Source organism: Pygoscelis adeliae, unplaced genomic scaffold, assembly GCF_000699105.1.
Source record: "Pygoscelis adeliae isolate BGI_AS28 unplaced genomic scaffold, ASM69910v1 Scaffold202, whole genome shotgun sequence".
NCBI classification, from domain to species: domain Eukaryota; kingdom Metazoa; phylum Chordata; class Aves; order Sphenisciformes; family Spheniscidae; genus Pygoscelis; species Pygoscelis adeliae.
Genome location: NW_008824544.1, coordinates 2,011,813 through 2,023,183, shown reverse-complemented (window position 1 = coordinate 2,023,183; position 11,371 = coordinate 2,011,813). Strand labels below are relative to the sequence as shown.

The 11,371-nt window shown below is 35.7% G+C and overlaps 1 protein-coding gene across 1 annotated transcript in view; it reads left to right on the top strand.

Moving 5' to 3' along the window:
• Window positions 1–2,180: 2,180 nt before the first annotated feature.
• Window positions 2,181–11,371, top strand: part of USP6NL (USP6 N-terminal like) — a 126,252-nt gene continuing 117,061 nt past the window's right edge. The window contains exon 1 of the mRNA XM_009321744.1: window positions 2,181–2,266. Coding sequence (XP_009320019.1) covers window positions 2,263–2,266 — 4 coding nt within the window. The 5' untranslated portion in view covers window positions 2,181–2,262. The remainder of the gene's footprint in view (window positions 2,267–11,371) is intronic.

Here is an 11,371-nt window from a genome sequence, read left to right as displayed (position 1 = left end):
GAGCGTCAATATTGTAATGCAACAGAAAGTACAGACTTTCTGATATTTGGCAGTGTTGACTTTTCCTGACTTTTCAATACTGCTTGCTATTGCTAGACTCGAAATTACAGATAAAAGATGAAACTTTCCTTTTTTAGGGACTTAAGCACTTTCAAATAGTCCAAGTAAATGGCCTTCAGCAAAATGATAAAGTTGTGAATAGGGGAAATTTTATAAAGCACATATGCAGTGTTATTTCAAAGAACAAAACCTGAATTTAACCAGAAGTCTGTATTGGCTCGTAAACAGATATTAGCAATAGCTAAGCAAAATATTTGGACACAGAAGGCAAGATAGGAGTAATATTTTATAGCTGAAGTCGGAGTTCAAGTTGCTGTCGTGTACCGAAACATTCACATTTCATGGTTATGACACATGTTTTTAGGTAGTATATAGCTGCTATATTCTCCCCTTCTCGTTTCCTTAGTGTTACGTGACTAGATTTTTATAAACGATATGGTGCATAATTATGCTATTATTAGCCTTAAGTGGTTTTCAGAACTGATGTTTTGTTTGTTCCTAATGAACAGCCTTTTCCTGTACATACACACAATAAAATGTCATGTAACGCGTTGTCTCTGAGGCAAAGCATTGTTAGTTCATATTTACAAAACTAAGGTGAGACTATACTTTTGGAAAATCAAGTTGAATGGGAGACTCTAATTTTCCAGTTGACTCTGCATAAGATTGAAGAACAACTTGGGCCCAAAGATAGTATGGAGCTCTAGTCAAAAGTGCTTTGGACCTGGGTTGAGGGCCATCTGTACAGCTCACTTGATGTTCTTAACTTAATAGCTGTAATTAGTCCAGTAAATAATTAAAAGTCATGGAAGTTATATTTGCCAATTTTGACATCAGCAATCAAAAGGAAGCTGACAAGACTGCGGTTCTAATGGTATGTTTTAACCAGACACTTTCTTTGATTAGGCTGTGTGTGCTTAAATGTTTAATTTAGTAGCCATTCATAGAGAACTGACAGGACCTGCAATTCAAACTATTGTTCTTCAGTGACTGCACCATCGCATGGTTTTGTGTTTGTCTGTGGGGTTTTTTTATAATGTTTGCATATGTATTTCTTCAGCATGATGCCATTTTGTTCCTTTACTAAGCCTCTTCCCTGTGTTACTTTTTCAATGCAAAAATAGTTGGTTGTGATTTTCAGTCTGCAGCATTACTGAAGGCCTCCTTGTGACAGTTGGATTTGTTGTGGTGGGTGGTTTTGTGGTTTGTTTTTTTTTTTTTTTTTTTTTTTGTTTTACAAAACTGGTTTTAGCAATTGGTATAGGAGCCTTCTTGTGATGTGAATCCAGTCCTGTGATAGTTCCTCTACTTCGTTGGCATGTGCTGCAAATCTGTAAATGTTATATGAACTCATACTTTAGAAAAAAGCAAAGTTACTTCTGTTTAACTGTTCTATCAGATTTGTATAAACTTGCTTTTAGCAGCAGGATGGAGATTATATAGTAAATTTTCCAAAATGTACTTGCTGTGCTGTCGTTGTTGGAGACTAAGTCCTCTATATTTCGCTTCAGGGAGAGCCAGGCATATTTTTAGTGAATCCATATCTGCCCTACTTGAATATGTTTTTTTCGTTTCGATTGTGAATTGACTGATCTGGTGGCTTAGAGTTGCTAGAAATGGTAACTCTTTCAGGTTTTGTTTCTGAGGAGGAAGTGTTGGACCCTAATGCCAATCCATGCTTATTTAGCAAACTTATTTGTAGTTCTTGTGTTCTAAAAGAGTATCTTCATATTGCATCTTCTTGCTAGCTGAGGTTGCTGAAGGAAAATACTACCTTGATGGTATTTTCAGTTACTATATCCATATTGTAGTCTTGTACTTTTAACTTCTTAAGAATGTTTGTTATCTTTTGGGAGCAGTTACATTTTATGAATCAGTACATGCACACAAGTTTGATATGAATGTTAGAAAAAAGTACACATTTTGAGTTGATAAACTTCAAAATATATCCATAAGCAGTAAAGTTCCTCAGTCATAACAAATACGTCTTTGTGTTCCTTTTTTTTAACAAGGAGGATGAAAAGATAGTAGGAAAGGCAGTTTATATGTAAATGTTTATTCTAGTTATTTGAAGTTGAAAAAATGATTTGTCTCTTTATTTTCTTACCATCATCAGGACATGTATACCTCTGAGAAACCTTCTCCAACAAGATACCTTGCTTCAAGACCTGTCTTGGATTATATGCAAAGAAGTTTCCAGTCATGAGTGAGTAGATTTCTTTATTTAAGAAAAAAGAAACCCATAGTTTGCTGTTTAGAAGAAACGTACTTCTGTAGTGCGTTTTGGAAGGTGGTTCTTCCTCAAAAACGTTCATACTGAGTTATGTCTCTGCAGTCTTTTAAAAATAACCAAATAAAGCTGAGATTTGGCAGATACTGTTCTTAACCTGAAAATTTTTGATCAATGTGTGCTCTGTAAGACTTCTGCATTGGTAGTCTGGTATCATTTTCAAGAAGGTGAGTTCTGTAACAAGCTGATGTTTGTTTTTTCAGTATAAATAAAACATCTAACTCTGAAGGGAAAATGTCGGGTTTGCTAAGAGCTCCAAAATATGTGACTGTCCAGTAAATAGTTGGTAAAAATCCAACATAAAATGAATGGACTTCATTTTATGGGAAAAAATAAATATATTACTTAAATTCCAATATAGAGGTCTGATCCCAAAGGAATTTTGGCATGCGTTGGAAAGATCTGAGCCATAGAAAACTGAGTTAAGATCTGTTTTGGTGAAAAAAATAGATGAAAGACACTGGAAGTTTTGCTTTACCCATATCTGATGGGTAAGATAATATCTTTTTATAGAACTGTTTTGAGTATTTAAAGGTCTTTCATAAGTTTTGCGGATGTGAGACTTCTTAATATAATTCTTGGCAGCAACATTACCTAGCCTTACATCATGTAGAAATAAGGATATAACTTCATATCCACAGGAACTGTATTTATAATGTAGCTTAGTTTCAACACAACTGTACTGAATCTGTTGAAGAATGAGCATCTAGTTCATAGGATAATTATATCCTATGTTAGTAAAATCAGATCATTTGATTTTCTGGGAGGAAGTGAGTAAAGAAAATTGTTGGTTAAATTTCTTGTCAAACTAAATGAAAAATGACTGTTCTTGACATCTGGAAGAAAAAGAAATGATGGAGGAAATGCTTGCTAAATGCAGCAAAGGAAAAGCTACACCAAAAAAAGAACTGAAAGAATTGCTGAACTCTAGGGTTCATGCTTAGTGTAGATAGAGCTATTTTAGTATTTATGTAGAATTATATCTGTTTTCTCTTTCGTATTGCTGTTCACGCTTGTTTACTTTCTGACATTTAAAGTATTTGCTGTATTGCTCAGATGACAACTTTACAGGCAGGCATTCAAGTACCTGAATATCCTGATTTGTCAAACGCTGCTATATTAGTCTTCGTTTGTTTTATAGAGCATCTCATGTGCTGTCATTGCCTAATGTATAGCCTTAAACATCACAAATCCTTTTTACCTTTTGAATCATAGTTGCTGTGTTAAGTGTGATTCACCAAGGTACTGCTGTGATGTTTTTGGTTTGAGTACAACAAATACTGTCATGACTTGAGCAAAAGACCATTGGTTTTGGTGAGATTTCGAATGATTCCAGACTGGAGAGTTTAGCTTTATATTAGCGGGAATGAAGACCCTTATTCAAATGAAAGGTAACACTTTGGCAGTACTTTTTGTGGTGGTTAATAATTATGTTATTCCAAATACAGTATCTTCTTTGCAGGACACCACATTCCTGTGGTAGATTAGATGCTTAAGTCCATGGTAAGTGATGGGCTTCAAGGGCACAAAAGAAAATGCTGCCTTTTTTTTTTTTTTAAAAACATGGTTTAGAGAAGGTTAGATGTTTATGTTCAGCTGGTGTTGGATTTCTTAGTTCACGGTTTACTTCAGAGAAACTTGGAACTATAAGCATGGTCTACATAGTTTTAGGCTCCTCTCTACTAAATACCTCAGTCTATAAGTTATTTATCATCTTATGAAGATGAATTTATTTGCATACTTCTCTACATGTAAGCTTATTCACAAAATCTGTGGGCACCTAAAATAGCTAGACGTGTTAAAAGTGATGGGAGTCTCTAGTATTCCAAACTTGTGCATCACCTGGTGTAATTCAAACAGAAAATCTGTCTAAAATGACGATCTAAAATGTGGGAACGTCAGACTTAGGAAGGCTAATAACTTCCTGGTTAAAAAATTCAGAATGCTGCGATGTGCAGGCTACATTATACAATCCTACTTGTTATTTGCTTGTGATACACTCAATGCAATATATATTTCCATTGCTGTTTGTGAAGGGCTGTTCTAGAATCTCAGTCCTAAAATGATTATCCCTTTTCTAATATTTGTTCTAAATTTATTCACAGCCAGTCCTTACCTATTTGGTTTTCTGCCAACCTTATTCATTAGCTTAAAAAGCCTTTTTTACCTTGTATCATATTTGTCATTTTAGCAGTTACATAGAGCATATTATTTTATTGAAACAGCTTGTAGAAGTAAATCTGTAATATCTTGGTACTGAAGGAGCACACACAAGCTTATTTTTAGGCAAATGATCAGTTAAAATTTTTGGGAAAGTGAGTAGGGGAACTACTGCTGTTGTATAACTTTCAGTAGTTATCAGGTGTGTAGGTAAGTGCTTCGGATCCTGTTGTACTGGATCTTCTCCAATATTGGGGAAGAGTATTGACAGAATAGCAAAGTCCAACATTCATGGTAGTTGTTTTTAGTTGTTGCAGAGAATCTGAAAAGGTGTTAAAACTGAGGCAGTCTCTGTTATGGCTTTTATTTCTGTGGAATGCCTTTATAAATGTCTGTTTTCATAAATAAGGATAAGACAAGTCCGTATTTCAAATTATACTTCAACATTTTGTGCCCCATAGGACAGTGAGGTCACATGCTATACCTAAGTTAAATTGATTTTGATTTATTTCATATTTAAAGATAACTTGTCGGGGAAATCCTGGCTGTATGTAACCTGCCTAGAATGTCACACCACAGAAAGAGCTGGTTTAATTTTCTACGTTTTCTTCAGTTGTTGACATTTAGCTGCCAGAAAGTGTGTAGTGTCATGATAAATTCTTACAATTATAAACTGTGCTTTTTATGTTTGTGAGTTTTCCTGTGCTTTCTCCTTTGAAAGGTCAGTGCAGTGAACTTATTTGAGCTGCTGCAATGAACTCAGTTTGCAAACAATTAAACTAAATGTTAGTACATACTGTTGCAGCAAGCTGCTGACATCTTCATATCCCCCCCCCCTTAAATGTATAGGATGCAGTACCAACTTTTTTTTTATTATTCTGCTGTCATAGTAAATTGTGCAGAATAATTCTTTCCTGGCTTTTTCTGCTTTTAGTTTTGTTTCCCACACCCTAAAACTTAACACTGCATGCAGTTGGGAAGTTAACCTGCTATTCTTCATGCTTCAGGATCATCTCGTCAGGTTTTCTTTGTGATTGACTGAGGGTAGGAGTGCATTTTATGTGTTTGGAGAGATGCTATGCAATGTAGTCTTATATTTTGAAATTGGTCTGTGTGGCCTGGTAATGAGGTGGGAAACTTTCTGCTTCACCAGTTCAAATCAAGACCACAATAGGGTGATTAAAGGCTGCTTCCGTTTGATGGTTGGTTATTTATCTTGACCTCTTATTACAGCTGGCTTTCTAGCTCGCAGAGGAACCTTAGGATTTTGTGATTTCTAAAAAAAAAAAAAACCAAACTTTTTTTTCCTTTCTTTTTGAGTTCTTATAGTGTGTGTAAAGAGATAGTTTTGGCTGTCAGTTTCTCTGTTCATGAGCAATGAACTTGGGAATTAAAACAAATGTTAAGGTCAGCCTTAACAGATAAAGATATAATGCTTTAGCAAGTATGCATTATTATTCCTATGCTTGCAACTGAGAAAAGTGTGTTCTGGGCTTTTATAAAGCTTCCTAGGCTAAGAAAAGTCTGTTTGGTTAAGGCCGGCTCAATTTTCCCCCTTCACCTCTAATCTCCCCTCGTTGTATGCCAGAATGAATTTCTAGTGAACTGAGGATCGAGTCAAACTGTTCATAAAATAAACGCTGGGAAACAAACATTTTTTTGTGGTTTACACAAAGTGTAAGGTGGCTGTGCATTTTGGGTATTTTGGGGTAAAGTGTTGCAAATAACTATAAAGCTGATCGATGTAGTTTAAGAGGCTTTGTAGTCATCAGTTCTCTTCAGTGAGTTGAGATTAAAAGAAAGGAAAAAGACTTAAGTTCTGATTCATACATAAAACTGCATGCTGGGGAAGGAAAGCTTAGAAGTAAGCTAAAATAGCTTTATAATAAAGTATAATAATGAATAGCTAAAGGATGTCGGTTTATGATGTTACATGCTAAGTTCTTGTTTTATATTTGAACCACAAACCCTGAAAACCCATTCATAAAATACAAGCTTGAAGATACACTATGTGAAGTGTTTTCTTTAACAATTGTTCTTCTGATTTCACAGCACAATTATCTTCTAATCTTTAGAAATACTGTGACTTGAGAAATATAGAAGAAGCTATTGTATCCTAGGTCATCTTTACTGAAATTTGTAACTCTTCATGGAAAAACTGAAGATCTGAATGATAAAGAATTGTAGGACATAAGCGATAAAGAGACATAAGGCAGATTTGAAAAAGGTTAGTTTGAAGACTTGGGATACGTTTAAAATGTTTGAGTTAAATAATAATAACCCCACCTGCAATTGAACTATCTGGAAAAGAATGAAACCCACAAGATACTTAAAATAGTAAGCTTCTGTATATTAACAACCCCATAAAAACTACTTCATTGATAACATTAGTATTTATCTTATGTTTGCTCTATTTTTTTTCTTGAAACTGTCAGGGGAATTTACTGCTGTACGTAACTGTAGTGACACATGAGCGCTTGGATCAGAAGTAGTAGTGTAGTAACTTTTTTTTTTTGTAGTGGGAGGATGAGGCATGAAAAATACATGTATACAAAGTTGTTTGGCTCCTGAACCTGGCGGTCAGGAGAAGCGCTTACCATTCTTGATCTTGCTTCACTGTTACTCTTCTGTGTTGTCTTAACTTGTCACTTCTATTTTCTTCAGGTACTGCTAGTTATTGCTGTATGGGCAGGCTGTCCCCTCCGTATAGTGCAGCTATACTCGAGGGAGGCTATCAGCAAGCAAGCTGGAGATAGTTTTCTGACTTAAAATGCAGATTCAGAGGTCAGGGTTAATGAGTTACAGAAACTTGTATGGACTTGCGGAAAAGCTTTGAATCAAGTTGATTTTCATTAGAAAGGTCTGGCCTGTAGGAGGCAAGGCTGAACTGAGGGTCTTCAAAATTTCATGACCCCCTTAAAATGTTCCCCTTGCCAATAGAGGGGGTGATGTCCTTTCCCTGTCTGAATTCCTGCATTCTTCCTTGTTGCAGGAGCGTTCATGAGGTTGATTTGAATTGGGTGGGCTCCCTAAGCTGTTTACTACATAGCTGCATAAATGGTTGTATTGCTGTAATGCAGGGAGAGAAGCGCGGGGGTGAGAATAAGTGGTTGGTGGGTGAGACTGTCTTCTTTCCAGTGATAATGCTGTTTTTTCCCTTGCTTGAAGTGTGTGTGGAGCTATAGTTTAAGTTGTTTAAGAATATTATAATCTTAGGCTTCCTCTATATTAAGTGAGAAGAGGCATCTCCAGAGGGCTAATCAGATCTTCGATGACCCAGTTTCTCACCAATGCTGTAATTAAACCGCTCCTCTAAATACAGAGGGTGCATTAGTCGCAATAAAATATAAACCCAAATACTTTACATGCACAGAACTGATGCGTCACATTGAGGAAATGTAGGCGTGTTAGTAGAAACTTACTTGTTTTCTTAATATTCACGTTTTATGATGTTGGATTTCTTCTTATTTATTCAATTGACATAACGTTGCAACTTCTGAGACCTTGTAGCTTTTTTTTTTTGCTGACAGTACAGGTACTTAAATACATCAGAACACAAATGAAAGCTTTTTGAAATTCATCTGCATTTAAATAGACTTCTAAGATTAATTTTTTCATAATCCTTCCTTTATTTTTGATCACTTTAGCATATTTAGAACTGGTAAGTTGTGGCTTTTCTTGCACTTAAACTTTATTTTTAGATTGAAGAGGAAGACAAACATTTTTGAGTTTTGTTCTGTCACTTTTTTAACTGAACAAAATAAGTCTTCGATCCCTGTAGACTGAAGTGAAGTTGCTTTCTCTTCTTAAGCTTTGCAGCAGGTTGCAGCTACCAAAAACGTATTTATCACATATAGAAACTGTGCTTCCGGGTGATATATTCAAGTTCAGTAGTCTCACTTTCTAGCAGGCTTTGTCAACAAACTGGTATTGCTTAGTATTTACTGTTTCATTTAAATTAGTTAATAATGTATAGTAAAGCTAAATGTTTTAAAACCCTTTGCATATATTTCAAGTACATTTATTAAGCTTTTTAAAAAAGTTGGGTTTTTTATACATTTTTATTTATTTATTTTAAAAATTTTTTTGCCATAAAGGGAATGTCAAAGCTATCTTCTTTCAGTTGGGCTTTCTCCCTGTGGGTTTAAATTGATGGTCAGATTGATGGGGCTTCTCTAAATGTGTTAGTGCAACATGACACCTACGTTTAAACCAATGTGACTTCTGTTTGTAAACCAAGATGTTGTCACAGGCAGGAAACTATTGTTAGTTTTGAACTGACAGGAGAGTTGTGGCAGGAAAGTTACCATCATGACTGTTATTGGTGGACCAGTCTTTTTGTATACAAGCTTATTGCTCCCTGAGTATGTCCCTCTTAGACACTTGCACTTCACATTTATTGTCACGTTTGCAATGAAAATTAAGGTTGGATTATTTGCAAATTATTTATTTTATGACACTCTAACTCTGTGTGGGTGTGTGTCCAAAATAGCAAAGATGATAGAAATATGTTTATAATAATAATTTATATATATTTAAAAATTCATTACGTTACATTTGTACTATATATTTTTATAGAATTATTTTCTATTTATAAATTATATACTTACTTGAAATATGTAACAATTCTTTTATTTATGTGTGTATATGTAGAGGGAGAGTGTCCTTTCTAAATTTGTCTGCCTCTCAGTGTTTTGATTGATGGCCAGTAAGGACCGCTGAATTATTATGACTAATTGGTGTACACAGAAGTACATCCCTTTGGCATGATAATACTCTCCTGTTACAGGTTTGGTTTTTGTTTTTTTTATTTAAATCTTCGTCTTTGGGCCTATCTCTGTACTCCTTTATATAGAACACTGCACAATAATGCCTTTATTGTGGGTCTTTGGTACTCCTGCAGCAGAAAGGGTAAGTAGCAAAGAACACTGTAACCTTGTTCTCTGGAGTGAGTATCAAGTATCCACCACTATGTAAGCAATTCATATTTCTGGGATCCTATTCATCCTGTGATAAGTTGAGGGTGGTGTTCAAGTACATTCCAAAGGGGGGAAGGATGCAGAAACTCACAGCTGAAATACAGATGAAAAGCGAGAGCTATAAATGTAGCTATTTGGGCAGGCCCCCCCCTCTTTCTGTAAGGCGCTATGTAGACACAGAACTATGTTGTTCTAGTTACTGCAGGGAGGACTTTCTAGAGGCTGCAGTATTAAGCTCCCTAGTGGTGTTATAATTTCCTATTGAATTAGAGAATTCACAAAACAGCAGCTGAGTCAGGTGAAGATTAGAAATGGGCTGAAGAAGAACTTTTCCAACAGCAGTGTTAAGTGAGGTATTTAGAGGACTTTCCTTGTCTGTTGTGAGTCATGTTGTTTTCCCTTTCCTTACAAATGATTGAATAATATGCACCACTGTGTTGGAAAAGTGAAACTATTGCTGCTTATTAGTGTAACTTTATCACAGATAAGAAAAATAAGTGAGCTGCAGCCTCATTTTATATTATGTTACATTATTTATGTTCATATTGAAGAAACAAAACACCTGATTTACAAGATGTGTAGTTATTTTAAGCTAAATTGACTGTGTTTCGAGAAAAACTACTCTGACATTCTTTACCCAATTTTTGATAGGGAACAACTTCTTTGATTTGTAGCACGGATGGAAAATATTTGGGGTTGTTGCCGTAAGAAAGGTTATGCAAGTAATGCCAGCAGGATTACTGGCTCCATGACTGGCTCTGTGTTTGTTTAAATTTAAGATCTTTTCTTTACTTAAACTATCCAATCTGTTGTCCTTTCAGTGTTTAAAGGATGGTTGCAGATGTTTGTGTAAACAAAGCAGCTGCACTTAGGTGATATCCTATCAATCAGCTGATTATAAGGTTCATTTAATCTCTCATTGCAATATCCCCCTATAATTAAGAGATTTTAATTCTTAAAATTATGTGGGAGACTGACAAGATAGCACTGGAGTTTTTTCAAGGCTGTTGGTATGCCTGTACCTATCCTGCTCAAAACTTCTGAAGTGAGCAGAAGGCTGTGCAGGACTTCCAGCCTGGTTTGGGAAGCTGGTGTGTTGCGGTTTCTTTTTCTTTTTTCTTTTTTTTCTTTTCCCCCTGTTTTATTTTGTGTACCAAAATTATTCTCTGGAATGGAAGGCATACCAACATGCTGTAGAATCTCCAGTGCTTTTGGCCACTGCAGTCATTAATCTAATAGATCATTAATAAAAAAAGGGCACTTTGTTTTAATAAAGCACTTTGGTTTGCCATAGGAGAGGATTCTTGAATGCAGTCTTTCTATTTTACCCTTGAAAAGCTCTTTCAAAACCTGCCTAATTCTGTGGTAGAGTGCTGAAAGGCTCACTCAGAGCTCTTTTGAGCAGCAGTCAGACTTCCCAGAATTTTTAGAGACATAGGGAAATGTCTCACACCAGAATAGCAGCAGATGCATTCAATATAAAGCTTTTTCCTTTTTTTTTTTTTTTTTTGTAGTAGAATTTTGTACAGCATTATATGAGGAGTATTATTTTGTGATGCTACTGTTTGAGTTATACAAACACTATAATGACATAATCTTCCTTCCCTGCCCTCCCCAAACTTAACTTTTTGGAGGTGACACTTGTCAGCTGCAGCTCTCTGTTCTTATCATGATGCTGTGCTACAGCCATACCTTGTGTCCAGGCTGGTCTACAGACTCTGCTTGCCTTGCATGCTTCAGAGTGGTCATATTTCATATTACTTTATATCTGGTCGTAAAAACTAGCCAAGCTTTTAGCTTATAGAATCATATAATAGTTTGGGTTGGAAGGGACCTCTAAAGGTCATCTAGTCCAACCCCCCTGCCGTGGGCAGGGACATCT